This window comes from Myxocyprinus asiaticus, chromosome 10 (genome assembly GCF_019703515.2).
Source record: "Myxocyprinus asiaticus isolate MX2 ecotype Aquarium Trade chromosome 10, UBuf_Myxa_2, whole genome shotgun sequence".
NCBI lineage: Eukaryota > Metazoa > Chordata > Actinopteri > Cypriniformes > Catostomidae > Myxocyprinus > Myxocyprinus asiaticus.
Window position 1 is genome coordinate 33304499 of NC_059353.1, and position 15615 is coordinate 33320113.

Genomic DNA, 15615 nt, shown 5'->3' on the forward strand with positions numbered 1-15615 from the left:
AATGACAACGTGAAAGAAGTTTGTTTGAAATCTTTGCAAATTTATTAAAGCCAAAGGTGCCAAAGGTGCTTCAACAAAGTATTGAGCAAAGGCTGTGAATACTTATGTACATGTGATTTTTTTTTCATTTTTTATTTTTAATAAATTTGCAAAGATTTCAAACAAACTTCTTTCACGATGTCATTATGGGTTATTGTTTGTAGAATTTTGAGGAAAATAATTAATTTAATCCATTTTGGAATAAAGCTGTAACATAACAAAATGTGCAAAAAGTGAAGCGCTGTGAATACTTTCCGGATGCACTGTATATTTAGCTTTACTTTATTTAGATTTGTCAAATATTTTGACTCGTGAGTAGGCCCAAAGATTTTTTTGTTCACATTTTCTGTGTTGACTGTGGGAATTAAAGGGATAGTTCACCCAAAAATGAAAAATCATTCATTGTTTATTCATCCCTGTGTTGTTATAACCCCATATTACTTTTTTTCTTTTTCTTAACACAATGGGAGAAATTGTGAAAATGTGATGTCATACAATGGCAGTTTATGGTGACCACCTCTTCAAGCTTCAAAAGAACATAAAATTCAGAAGTCTAATAAATTATTCCATGAGACTCATGATTGTGTTACGATAGCATACGAGAAGGTTCGGTGCAAAACAAACTGAAATCGAATGTATTATTTAGTAAAAATGTTCACTGACCGTATTCTCCTGTGTGCGTTCATGAGTCTGCACGCAAGCTTTAGAACTCTTTGCATGAGAGCAACAGTAGTTATGCAGCACGTGTGATGGGGCGTTCAATCGAAAACTTGTTTTGTTTCGCTTCAACAGGACCACCAGCAATATTAACAGCAGAAAACACAACATAGCTGCACACAAACCAGAGAACAGAACTTACAAACATGAGGCATTTGAAGTGGAAGAACAGATGCAATGCCAATTTTAAATGTTTCAGAGTCCTCCACGCATCACATTTTGGAATGGTGCAAGTTCACAGCAGACGGGGTTACCGGGCGCGACGACATATATATATAGACACCAAGCGATTGACAGTATGTCACATAGCTTGTTGCAGCTGCTTAAGACAAAAAACTCTGATTAACATAGAAAAGATTTCTTTTTAAAAGAACTTTTATTGTGTGTCGTTTGGCTGAGTAGGACATGGTGTGACCGTAGCTACCATCAGCCCCATCTCTCTGTTTGATGGAGGACTCTGAAACATTGAAAATGGACATTGAAATGCATCTATTCTTCAACTATAAACTCTTCAGACATGATTGTAAGTTCTCTTCTGTGGCATGTGTGTAGCTCTGTTGTGTTTTCTGTTGTTAATATCGTTGGTGGTCCTGTTGACATGAAACAAAATGAGTTTTCGCTTGAACGCCCCATCTAGCACGTGCCGCGTAACTACTGTTGCTCTCATGCAAAGAGCTATAAAACTCGCATGCAGACTCATGAACGTGCACAGGAGAATAACGGTCAGTGGAAATTTTTAATAAGTAATACATTAGATTTCGGTTTGTTCCGCACCAAACCTCCTCGATTGCTTTCATCACACAATCATGAGTCTCACGGAATCATTTATTAGACTTCTGAATAATACTTTGTGTCCTTTTGAAGCTTGAAGAGGTGGTCACCATAAACTGCCATTGTATGACATCACCGAAAACAAAAAATTTTCACAATTTCTCCCTTTGTGTTAAGAAAAAGAAAGTGGTGGTGAGTAAACAACGACTGAATTTTCATTATTGGGTGAACTAATCCTTTAATGTAAAATAAGGTATTATGTGATAACAGAGCTAAGAATACTACAATCTCTTTGGTAGCTGAAAGCATTATCAATTTAGCCAAAATATAAAGAAACACAATGGGGTGGGGGATGCGAAGAACTTTGAAGAAGCCTTTAGAATTGAACAACATATTCAGAGCTTTTTGCGAAATTGTACAGGCACAAATTCTGTGTACAGGCCTGTTCATAGTCTAAACAGCTGTAAGCATCTGTCTGTCAAACACCTGATTTAGTAGCAGTACGAGGCTGGACTCCAGGGCAGGAGGGCAGCCTAGCTGGGGGTCCATACAAGCTCCCAGTAGGCTGAGCAGCGGCTGCAGCACTGCACTGTGCAGAAGCAGAGGCTGATGGGACTGTCCAATCAGCATCTCAAACAGCTTCAACAGCTCCAACTGGCTGTCTGGATCAAGGCCACGGCACACATGCCACTGTACCAACGCCTCCAATATGTTTTCTGCCTCCACCATCTCCAGAATAGGACCCATTGCTGCAGACAGTTTACAATCTAATGTCACTTTCTACAGTGTCTATTATATTGCCATACACTCCAAGCTCACAGGAGAGCGTTTTCACCTGGTGATTCACTGTCTCCCTCTGCTGGTCTCTCTTCAGCTAGCAGGCACAGCATCTGATCTGTGTGATTGCGAACTGCTGTGAGATCATCGGTGCTACCTCCCACTGAGCACTCCCTCTGTTTCAACACCCCTGACACCTGACAGGGAGAATGGGAACAGCTTAATTCCTTTTGAGGTGATAGTGAAGCCACAGAGGAATGTGTTTATAAATTGATGTAATGCAAAACAATCCAAAGAAAGCACAGACCTAAGCACAGAGAGAAAATCCCTGTGGATGTGTTGGTGTGCATTTATATATTATATGTGTGCATAAAAGGTTACTGCCATGCTTAATACATATATGTGCCACCATTTTCAATTTCTCTTGCTCATCCTTTTACATTCATATACATTTTTAATCACATTGCAACTCACTATATTCAAGTATATGTAACTTGAATCATATAATAGGAATGGTACATATGCAGGGCTCAAGATTAGGCAGTCACCTGCTTGTCCTTTGGATAAGTAAATTGGTCATTAACTTAACAGAGTAAAAATAAATACTTGTCCGGAGAGAGAAAAAGACATTTAAATAATAGTTATATGCAAAAGCAACATGTCAAAGTTTCTGTTGTGTGTTTTCTAAAATTACGACACATGCCAAACCTAATCGTATAGGTACGCAATCAACTCAAATCTCTGTTACAGAAATGTAGGCTAAACTGCACTGGGCAGGAGAGGGGGCTATTGTCAAATGTTAGTTATATTATGCTATGTACGGTAGTCAAATAATGAAAAGCCTCCATTGCCATCATTTACAGCAGGGGTGCTCACAGTACAATACCAAAATTTCAGTAGTCGGTAGTGAAATTTGACAATTCTTGATACTAGCTTCAATATCACAACAAATAATAAGAACACTAAATAATAACTGTTTCAAGTTCTCAAGTAATTATTCAAGACTAGTAAACAGTAATAAAACAACAATGAAAAACAGCAATAGAAAAAATACTTCTATTAAAAATAACAGAACAATAAATACAAATTAAGAAAACAGTGCTTTTTTAACAGCTTCAAAAGTTAAGACTGAATGAATTGATTTATTTTTTATGTCAGGATGAAATGCAACATAAAACTAGGCCTACTACTGGTCTTCACTGTAAGATTATAAGACATTAATGCTTTTAAAAGCTACTAAAGTTATCCAGCTATGAGCAGTGAGTGGTTTTCTTTTTACAGTTGTTTCATTAATATTAATGACACACCAGAAAACAGCAGGTCTATTAGGTTAAATTTACACTAACAAGTCCGACCATTGTTTACATTCACTTTAAACATAACTCACTGTGTCTACATGAATACAGGAATTTTGAAATGTATTTGACCGTTCAGAAGCGTATCCACATTACCACAAGCGTTCTCAGAGCACACGCAAATGTTTAGCGCACACACATAAGCCGCCTGTCAGTCAAACGGTGCGAATGGCTAGCGAATTATAAAATTACGCACTTGGATTATTTTCAACAGCAGAATAAGAATATGAGCTTTGTAATAAGGGACACATGCCTAGGCTATATCACAAATATAGGTTATTTTTTCCTTATTGACATTTTAATCAGGCTACTTGTCCGGTTGGGTAAATCATATTCTCTTTCAATTGCCCTTCAAAAATCCACTTGTCCCGGACAAGTGGACAAGCATTAATGTTAATCCCTGATATGTGACTATTAACCAAATCAGTAGTGCTGGGAAATGCCACATACCCCCCATTTTATATTACAACAAAACTTAGTTGCAGATTCGATGTTTATTGCGATTCAGTAAGTATTGCGATTTGATATTATATTTAGCTGTGTTAACCCCCCCCCCTTTTTTTTTTAGAAAGAAAAGTTTATTAAAGAACGGTTTTGTCTGATATGACAATTCTGTCACTCTGTAATACAGAAATTGCAGGTAAAAGGTAGGGATGTGCAAAACTTCTACAATATTGGCGGGAATAAAAGACAGGGAAGTAAAAGTATGTTTTTGCAAACAAAAAAACCTGCCAAAACATTAACTGTTAAAAGAGACAAATGACTGTACCCCAAAAACGATTCATTATGCAAACGCATACAGTGGTATTTCATAGTCAGTTCTCAGGACTCGATACATTTGCATGCGATTGCAATTGTTCACAGGAGTTTATTTGCACAATCAGTATGAGACAATAAGCCTGTGCTAAGCTATACATGTCTCACCTGTCTCCAGTGGTTCTGAAACACCATAAGACAAGTCTCAGGGTCAGCAGTGCATGGGCTGGACAGGGCTGCATGTCGACTGGTCCGAGTGCCCTGAGCCCTCGGATTTAAACGACTTAGCCAACTCATTTTAGCTCACAAGTAGATCAAAATTCAATCAAGAGGTCAACAGGAAAGAGGGAAAGAATAAAGGGGGAAGAGATGGGATAGGAGATGAAAGGCAGAGAAGAGGGAAAAGGGGTAGGGGAAGTCTCAATAAGCGTCCAAAAACAAGAGACAGAGAGTCCTGACAGAAGAAATTAATGAGGTAAGAACATAGAAAATAAGGAATCTTGCTGATGGCTCCAGCAACAGTCACTGTACACCAGTGATCAGTGTGTGAGCATGTGAGGCTTGTTGGCACTCCCTGTCATCCAGTCTGCAATTGGCACTATACTCCATACCGAGACATAGACTCCTCCACACACACCTGCAAGGAGAGAGAGAGGTGGGAGAGAGGTCTCTGATGACACATATTCACACCAGCAAGTACAAAAAAAAAAAAAAAAAAAAAAAACAGTATAGCCATTCAGTGTCAAAGTGGATTTCTGTGGGAGGTAGAGAGGACAAAGTTAAGGACAGATACATTCTATTAACCAACTACTATTTTGATCTGTTAATTAATTTCTTTAATTAAATAAAAAGCCTACAGCATTTTACTTAAAAAAAAAAAAAAAATGTATTCAACATTTTGTCCAACGCTCTTGTGTAAATACTGTGTAAGTTGAAGTCTATTATAAATGTAAATGTATGCAATACATTGTGTTAAAAAAAAAAAAAAAAAAAAAAAAAAAATTTTAATATATCTTATATTTAAAAAGTAGGACAAACATGATTTTTCATTTGCTGACAAATTAGAAATGTTCCGTTTTCATAACTTAAATTTCTTTATAATAAGTAGTATTTTTTGTTATGCCTAGGGACAGTATCTGGTTACATGGAATCTAGAAAAATGTTAATGGAAAATGCAGTATTTGCAACTGCTAAACTTAATGCAGTTCTTTTAATCAAGTCCTTTTCTGTGTGATTTCATTAGTAATCCAAGGCTTTTTATTTGTTGCAGAAGTATCAATTTAGTATCGATACTGAGACAAAATGTTTGGTATCGGATCAGCCCTAGTGCGATGGGCTCATTCAAATTAAACAATCGCTTGCGGAACTGCTGGTACTCTTAGACAGTAGCTTTGCATTTTAGCACTTGTTATATATTTCAGTGTAAAATGAATGTAAATACTTATAAATCATGCATATAAACAAGCACAGTGTATCCCCTAGGATTCCGCAACGGCAGACCCGTATTAACGCGTGTTGGTGGAGGAATAGTTTAAAACGGGGATGTCAAACTCAATTTCTGCCTGGGCCACATCAGGGTTTATTTGTGCCCTTAAAGGACCAGTTGAAAATGTGGCACCAGCACCTGCTTTGGTGGAACTCATGCAATTACCAATAATATTACATATTATGTGCACTGAAATTAGTGCCCTAACAGATATATCGGTCAGCCAATATTATCGGCCGATATTAGCCTTTCACCGATATATCGTTATCAGCGTATATTTTACTGATATGAAAACTTTTTTACGAAACGTCCAAACAGGAAAATGTATCGGCCAATGCGATATATCGTTCGACCACTAATCGTGAGCATAAACATGCACACATAAGGTATTGCCTAATGCAAATGCTTAAAGAGAAGTAAATAAAAAGCATTTGGATGTTCTGACTCATAAACACATTTTTCTCAGTAAAGCAGATGAATGTGAAATGCACCCACACACTGGATACACACTGAAGCCCTGACTTTTTAAAACTGTATTAAATAACATTTTAAATGACTAATTCCCCACTGAAACATATCCTTGACATTTTTCATCCAATTGCATCACAAAGGCCCTTCTCCTTGCTGACAAATTCACAAACAATTTTTTTAGCTATGACTCTGCATGTTGACCTATATTACGGTGTGAGTGTAAGACAGCAGGCAAAAACGGTTGAAGTGAAAAAGAGAGAACTAGACAAGCAAATGGAGAGGGCTCACTTTCTTGCCTTGAGGTCAGAAAGAATCATTAGCTAGGTGTCTGTCTCAGCAGCACACAGGTACACTTTTAATGGTAGGGTGGCAGATTAGAAGATCAAAAACCTTTCTTTTTTCCTCCAAAATGGACCATACATTTTAACACCAAGTTGCCATGTGTCAATGAAGGAATGACTGCAAAGAAAACATGAATCAGAAACTAAATGACTAACTTCATCTGAATCCTCCATGAGTGTGTGTGTGTATGTGAGAGAGAGAGGGCATGTTTGCAGGTCACATTCATTCCTTGTGTTTTAATCATAAAGAGCTCAAAGTTCAGTCATTCTGTCACTGAAATGAGTTAAGGACTGCTGAAGCATTTGCTGAAGGGATATAAACCTCGACACAATGAGTCTATATGAATCAATATGAAGTTTGTGTATGTGTTAGTGGAAAGACAAAGCAAGAGAGTTTAAAGGTTAACGACAGAGGAATCTGAAGTTGCCTGTAGTCAATTCTTAGAGTGGGTTTGTCTTCACCACAGCACAAAAGTTTGCATGGCTTTATGGCACACAAATGTTATGCTGTAGAACTTGAAAGACATTTCCTTATATAGGGCCTTATAAAATCTATTTATTTTCTTCTCAAATTCCATCCCATCAAATTCAGGGTTTTAAAGTTTAATTACATTTTATCAATAATAAAAAAAAAAAACTCTAATAAAATTAATTCATAGAATTTTAATCACATGAAAACAGAACAATTACTCTTCAACATACCATTACATTATTTTTTATATATCATGGGTCTGTTGAATGCTTGATTCTGATTGGTTGACAGACATTCTAAGGTCTGCAATTATTTTTCAATTAAAAACGCACAGCTATGAAGTAGTCCCAGGTCTTGACCGCATAACGGTTCAATATCACTTCACCAAATTATTGTAGTTATTTCAAAGAGCTGTACAGTCTACCACAGCAAAATAATCAGTTAAAACAAACACATTGGTTAAGTACATCAGATAAAAATGACAAACAATGTCTAATGCTGCAAACCCGTGACTTGATCTTTACAACAGTTTCTAAATTATCCTAAATAACTTTTAATATGTGCAAGTAGGGCTGGGCAGTTTTTCAAATGTGCGTTTTGACAAGATTTTTTTTCTTTTTAATCGAGAAATCGAGATTTTGCAAAAAAATATTGCAATCACTACACTAAAAACCAAATACATCCCCATTATACAAACACTGCATGCACACACTGTCCCTCCCACACACACACACACATATACACTGTCCCACATACACACACTCCCACAAACTATCATTACTCAAGACATATTGAAGAGACAATAAAAAAATCTAATAAAAAAAACTAACTGTATCTATCATCCCTCTATCCGTCTCGAACTGTATCTATCATCCCTCTATCATCCCTCTAACTGTATCTATCATCCCTCTAACTATATCTATGGTCCCTTTTTAAAATTTATTTATTTTTTATAATATATGTAATATATTGTCCTCTTTGTTCTTTTCAATATTTCTAGCCACTCCTTGGACCCTCTGATGGATCAGGATCTGGACCTGAAGCATTTTCCATTTTCTTGTTCAGAAGTTTAGCAGTTTAGTTAGTTTAGCTCACTTGGGGTCTTGTTGTTTGGCCATGTTGGCCTGTTCATGAAGTGTTGAAATATTGTGTCTTTGTGACATCTGAAACTGTTTTATGATGACCATGTTGATCAATTTATTTTTATATTTATATTTCTGTTTTGTTTGAAGGGCCATGTTGGCAAATATGGGAAGTTGTGAAGTGAATAAAAAAATATTTCATGTACAAAATTAACTTTGCATTGTTTTTAGGACCATGTTCTCACATAGTGTCCATTAATGTATGTGAATGTGAAAGTTTATATTTTCAATTTTGACCAGTTTTTTAAGATTTATCAATACATTGCACATGGTTTTTTTAATATATGTTTTGTGAAATAATAACCGAATTAAGTTACTATACAACATAGATGGCAAACCTTATGTAATTAATAAGTAGTTTACATTTTAAATTCAGCTGCCAGTAATTGACATTCAGCAAAATATACTGGACATACAGTATTTTATGTATTTCCTCCAAAAATAGAAATTCACACAATCAAGTAATACAATGTAAAAATTACAGCATTAAACTGGTAAATGCATCCGGTAAAGTACTGTATTATTTAAAAAATACAGTATTTTTCTGTAATCTATAATTACAGTAAATAACTGTAATTCAATTACAGTAAGGTCACTAAAAATTACAGTAACCGGCTGGCATCCCTGCTGCCAGTATTTTACTGTAAATTTTACAGTTTTTTTTTTTTTTTTTTAAACAGTGTATAGTTAGATATGTTGTAAATCCACCAAATTCTTTTCTTTTTACCCAAAAAAAGAATTAGTTACATGACAGTTATGGGCACTTCATTTCAAATCTTGGAGAGGCTATATATGGGAGAATGAAACATCTGCCGCTCCTTTTTCCATGATGATTCAGATAGATCGCGAATTATTGCTTTGTTCTGTGACATGTTTCAAGTGTACTGCATCTACAGCCAATATTTGGCAAGTTATCATTTTGACAAACTTTGCTAGTTGAATTGTAATGATATCACATCTCTATCTGCAGGAGTTTATGAATATACACACAAATTGTTTGATAAACAATGAGTACTTTCTAGATAAACTTGATCATTTATAGATAGATTTCTAGATAACTTTCTAGATAGACTTGGTTTAGATAAAATGAATACCTACACTGGCTAAGAATTATTTTGCAGATTTCTTATTCTATTATTTCTGAAAATCTGGATTTAATAGATTTTAATTTATTTTACATTTACACTTTGTTGAAAACTTCCCCCTGTGGTGCATTTGTAAATTTTTCTTGCACACCTTTGTTTCCTATAATGAAAAGAACTTGGATTTCTCTAACCAGGTTGCCTTGCATTCTGATAAAGAACATGCAATTTGAATCATGTTGGAGTACATTTAAAAGTTGAAAAAATTACATTGTGAATCATCCATAAATTTGACTCTCACACAATTTTTTTTATTCACACTCATACACAGATTACTCGTGAGCCTGACACAGCGATGTCAACAGGCCAGCGCAACTTACTAACAGTTGTGAACTAAACACTGAAAAGTATACTTAAACTTACATCTTGGTGATTTGAAGCAATGTTTCTGCTGATGAGAGCCGTAAACACAGATAATCCAACACACGATCTCTGATTCTTTCAGTCTTTCACTTTCGGTCACGCGCACATTCACTTCACATACACACACACACACGCGCTCGCGCACAAACACTCTACCTTGTTACTTCATTAAGTGCTCCAGTAAAGCAGCGCAAGCAGCGCAATTTTCCGAAGGCTTGGGCTGTATCAAAATGTGATGCTGAATCAATAGCAGAAGAAAGTAATTCCACTCGCAAGAACATTTTACTGACGAAAACCAGAAAATGTCTATAAAACCCTGAATGATGTCTTAAGGTGTGGTAACCGTGGTGGAAGCGGAATAACAGGACTCTGGCCTGTTGAATTATTGAAAAATAATGCATATCCGAGGTGCGTCGTGGCCGCATTACCACCTCAGGGAGTACATTATTTTTTTAATAATTCAGCGGTCCGTCATCAATTATTCCTTACTTAAATGAAGCCCGTCTACACTAATCCTCACTAATGAAAACAGTGATGAAACTCTTGCTTGAGATATTGCTTAAAAATAATGTAATTATTATTGATATATTATTATTATCATCTTTATTATTACTACTTCTACCACTACACTGAATATTACACTTTACTATTTCACACGTCTAATTAAATGGAGCTTTTATTTTGGCCGGATGTTTCAGATGGCTTCACTCCTCAGCTCCGGAAAAGCAGTACGCTATATGGAGTAATGTGCTTATTAAACCGCAAAAGGCTATGATTTAATTATATAAATATATTGTCTGCATGTGCTACGCACTTCACAGTGAATACATGAATTAATGTTATTAATACACACACAGAGCGCACGTGATATTAATGATGTGATTAGTGTATAAGCAGTGGCTTCTTACATTCACTTACTGTTGAAGCACGCAGCTCATGCAGACTGTAAATCTAAGCCTTTTGTGGTTAAATCATCACACTAGGACATATCACAATTTTAATTTGTGCATTTATACATTATATTTCATCCCAAATATGTAAAATTCTGTGACATTCCACGTTTTATAGTTAATTCCGATGTTTGATTGGGTTCCACAATTCCGTCCTCGTTTTCTGCAATGCGGAAATTATAGGGCCTTACTTATATTCTGCATAAAAAGACTTCTTGAAATAAAACGTTGTTTATGACATAGGTTTAGCCTCTTACTTTGAGACATTACTTTATTATTAAGAGAATGTTTTTCTATAAACACTGCAATTTTAAAAGAAAACAGTGCTAACATTAACAGAAGAAAAACATTTTGTAGTTCTTATAGTGGCCTATATAAAACTAGGCTATAATAAATGTAAAATTTGTAGTATGTTAAATATTAGCAGATAGAATCAACCAAAAATAACAATACCAACAGAATTCATATCCCATTATACGCCATCAGCATTTACGAGTAAAATTATTGCAAAGATGGGCTTCCAAAATTGACACTGATGTTTAGATTTCACTCACCAGTGATTGTGTAATATAGTGGTAGAGTATTCAGCAGCAAGATCCTTTAAGAATAAAAGTTGCTGCGTGTAATTTGTGTCCAAAGACGAAATCCATGCAGCCAATTTGACATTGAATGATGTCTCTTTTATATGGTGGTGCAATGCTGCCATGTACTTATGATTTTTTTCATTCAGTTATGTCGTAAAACAACAACATTTTTTCTCGTGATAATATTATGTTGTAAAAACGACATCTTTTCTCGTAATAACCAGATATCATGTTGTAAAAACGAAATTTGTTCTCGTAATAATGAGACATTATGTTGTAAAATAATAACATGATACTGTTGTAAAAATGACATCTTTTTCTTGTAATAATGAGATACTATATTGTAAAAACGACATCTTTTCCTGTAATAACGAGATATGTCATAAAAATGACATCTTTTCTTGTAATAGAGAGATATTATGTCATATAAACAACATCTTTTCTCATATTAATGACATATTATGTCATAAAAATGATACATTTTCTCGTAATAACTAAATTATGATACTTAACACCTGACAGTTCCTACGGTAATTGACCACTTTGTGCACTTGTTCATAGCTGTAACTCTGCAGCCTATATACACCTGTAAATAACAGCAAATTAATTTAACATGTACACTGGTGGCCAAAAGTTTGGAATAATGTACAGATTTTGCTGTTTCGGAAGGAAATTGGTACTTAAATTCACCAAGGTGGCATTCAACTGGTCACAAAGTATAGTCAGGACATTACTGACGTAAAAAACAGCACCATCACTATTTGAAAAAAGTTATTTTTGATCAAATCTAGACAAGCCCCGTCTCCAGCAGACATCACTCTAACACCTTATCCTTGAGTAATCGTGCTAAATTGATAATTTGGAACTAGAAAATCACTTGCCATTATATCAAACACAGTTGAAAGCTATTTGGTTTGTTAAATTAAGCTTAACATTGTCTTTGTGTTTGTTGTTGAGTCGCCACAGTATGCAATAGACTGGCATGTCTTAAGGTCAATATCAGGTTAAAAAATGGCAAAAAAGAAACAGCTTTCTCTAGAAACTCGTCAGTCAATCATTGTTTTGAGGAATGAAGGCTATACAATGCTTGAAATTGCCAAAAAACTGAAGATTTCATCCTACAGTCTTCAAAGACAAAGGAAAACTGGCTCTAACAAAGACAGAAAGAGATGTGTAAGGCCAGCTGTACAACTAAACAAGAGGATAAGTACATCAGAGTCTCTAGTTTGAGAAATAGATGCCTCACATGTCCTCAGCTGACAGCTTCACTGAATTCTACCCGCTCAACACCAGTTTCATGTACAACAGTAAAGAGAAGACTCAGGGGTGCAGGCCTTATGGGAAGAATTGCAAAGAAAAATCCACTATTGAAAAGAAAAGATTAGAGTGGGCAAAGAAACACAGACACTGGACAACAGATATTTGGAAAAGAGTGTTATGGACCTTAACCCCACTGAGCTTTTGTGGGATCAGCTAGACTGTAAGGTGTGTGAGAAGTGCACGACAAGACAGCCACATCTATGGCAAGTGCAACAGGAAGTGTGGGGTGAAATGTCACCTGAGTATCTGGACAATCTGACAGCTAGAATACCAAGGATCTGCAAAGCTGTCATTGCTGCACATGGAAGATTTTTTGATGAGAACTCTTTGAAGTAGTTTAAGAAGTTCTGACAAAAAAAATTTTTCAAACTGTAATAGTAATTTTTTACGTTATTAATGTCCTGACTATACATTGTGATCAGTTGAATGCCACTTTGGTGAAAAGTAACAATTTCTTTCCATAAGAGCAAAATCTGTACATTATTCCAAACTTTTGGCTGCCAGTGTAAGCATGGCACAGTTATTTGAAATCAATAACATTTATTTTCTTCTCTGTTTAAGCCATACAGGAATTTTACAATGTGGAAGTAAACAATAACATATGAACGGTTTGACTTTGGCTTTTGTTAATGTGTTAAGCTGTAATTCTCAAAAAATTCTCACTACAAAATTTAAGATTTACACATTTCAATTTCATAACCAAATTAAATCAAATTGAATTGAGAAATCAATTTGTAAAAAATTAAATAAATCTTAAAAGTAGGCAAAAATATTTCAGTAAGTTCATTTAGATTCATAAAATGCATCGAAATATCAATGTACAATATAGCTTTAACAGTTGTGAATTTAAAAAATGTTATTTATTGCACACTTTATTAAGTGGCAAATAAAATGTCAACCAAAAATATATATATATATATATATATATATATATATATATATATATATATATATATATATATATATATATATATATATATATATATATATATTGTCATTACAATGCCTCTGTACTTTTATTCATTTAAATGCTTGACAAAACACTGGATTGCATTTATATTTACAGGTGCATCTCAATAAATTAGAATGTCGTGGAAAAGTTCATTTATTTCAGTAATTCAACTCAAATTGTGAAACTCATGTATTAAATAAATTCAGTGCACACAGACTGAAGTAGTTTAAGTCTTTGGTTCTTTTAATTGTGATGATTTTGGCTCACATTTAACAAAAACCCACCAATTCACTATCTCAAAAAATTAGAATACATCATAAGACCAATAAAAAAAACATTTTTAGTGAATTGTTGGCCTTCTGGAAAGTATGTTCATTTACTGTATATGTACTCAATACTTGGTAGGGGCTCCTTTTGCTTTAATTACTGCCTCAATTCGGCGTGGCATGGATGTGATCAGTTTGTGGCATTGCTGAGGTGGTATGGAAGCCCAGGTTTCTTTGACAGTGGCCTTCAGCTCATCTGCATTTTTTGGTCTCTTGTTTCTCATTTTCCTCTTGACAATACCCCATAGATTCTCTATGGGGTTCAGGTCTGGTGAGTTTGCTGGCCAGTCAAGCACACCAACACCATGGTCATTTAACCAACTTTTGGTGCTTTTGGCAGTGTGGGCAGGTGCCAAATCCTGCTGGAAAATGAAATCAGCATCTTTCAGCAGAAGGAAGCATGAAGTGCTCCAAAATTTCTTGGTAAACGAGTGCAGTGACTTTGGTTTTCAAAAAACACAATGGACCAACACCAGCAGATGACATTGCACCCCAAATCGTCACAGACTGTGGAAACTTAACACTGGACTTCAAGCAACTTGGGCTATGAGCTTCTCCACCCTTCCTCCAGACTCTATGACCTTGGTTTCCAAATGAAATACAAAACTTGCTCTCATCTGAAAAGAGGACTTTGGACCACTGGGCAACAGTCCAGTTCTTCTTCTCCTTAGCCCAGGTAAGATGCCTCTGAGGTTGTCTGTGGTTCAGGAGTGGCTTAACAAGAGGAATACGACAACTGTAGCCAAATTCCTTGACACGTCTGTGTGTGGTGGCTCTTGATGCCTTGACCCCAGCCTCAGTCCATTCCTTGTGAAGTTCACCCAAATTCTTGAATCGATTTTGCTTGACAATCCTCATAAGGCTGCGGTTCTCTCGGTTGGTTGTGCATCTTTTTCTTCCACACTTTTTCCTTCCACTCAACTTTCTGTTAACATGCTTGGATACAGCACTCTGTGAACAGCCAGCTTCTTTGGCAATGAATGTTTGTGGCTTACCCTCCTTGTGAAGGGTGTCAATGATTGTCTTCTGGACAACTGTCAGATCAGCAGTCTTCCCCATGATTGTGTAGCCTAGTGAACCAAACTGAGAGACCATTTTGAAGGCTCAGGAAACCTTTGCAGGTGTTTTGAGCTGATTAGCTGATTGGCATGTCACCATATTCTAATTTTTTGAGATAGTGAATTGGTGGGTTTTTGTTAAATGTGAGCCAAAATCATCACAATTAAAAGAACCAAAGACTTAAACTACTTCAGTCTGTGTGCATTGAATTTATTTAATACACGAGTTTCACAATTTGATTTGAATTACTGAAATAAATGAACTTTTCCATGACATTCTAATTTATTGAGATGCACCTGTATATATTCGTTGTTTAAAGAATAATTGATGTGAAGTGCACAAACGATGAACAATCTCTCATAAACACGTTCAATATATTTATCATATGCAATCATTTGTAACATGATCTGTTTGATAACTGTTCAATTAAATTCTTGCATTATTTTCTAACTGTCATTAAAATAGCTACTTTTACGATTTTACACTATCATATCTTTTTTATAAAACACATTATATTCTTGTCCTTTTTGCGAACACACCAAAACACCTTGGCCTGCAGTTTACACTAAGAAGGTTCAGAAAACATTGTCCA

The 15615-nt window shown here is 35.5% G+C and overlaps 1 protein-coding gene across 1 annotated transcript in view; it reads right to left on the reverse strand.

The window, feature by feature from the left end:
- LOC127447477 (FHF complex subunit HOOK interacting protein 1B-like) overlaps positions 1-15615 on the reverse strand; it is a 33292-nt gene that overhangs the window by 14569 nt on the left and 3108 nt on the right. The window contains exons 2-4 of the mRNA XM_051709379.1: positions 4584-5052; positions 2363-2501; positions 2014-2276 (exon numbers count right to left, since the gene is read on the reverse strand). Coding sequence (XP_051565339.1) covers positions 2014-2276; positions 2363-2501; positions 4584-4712 — 531 coding nt within the window. The 5' untranslated portion in view covers positions 4713-5052. The remainder of the gene's footprint in view (positions 1-2013; positions 2277-2362; positions 2502-4583; positions 5053-15615) is intronic.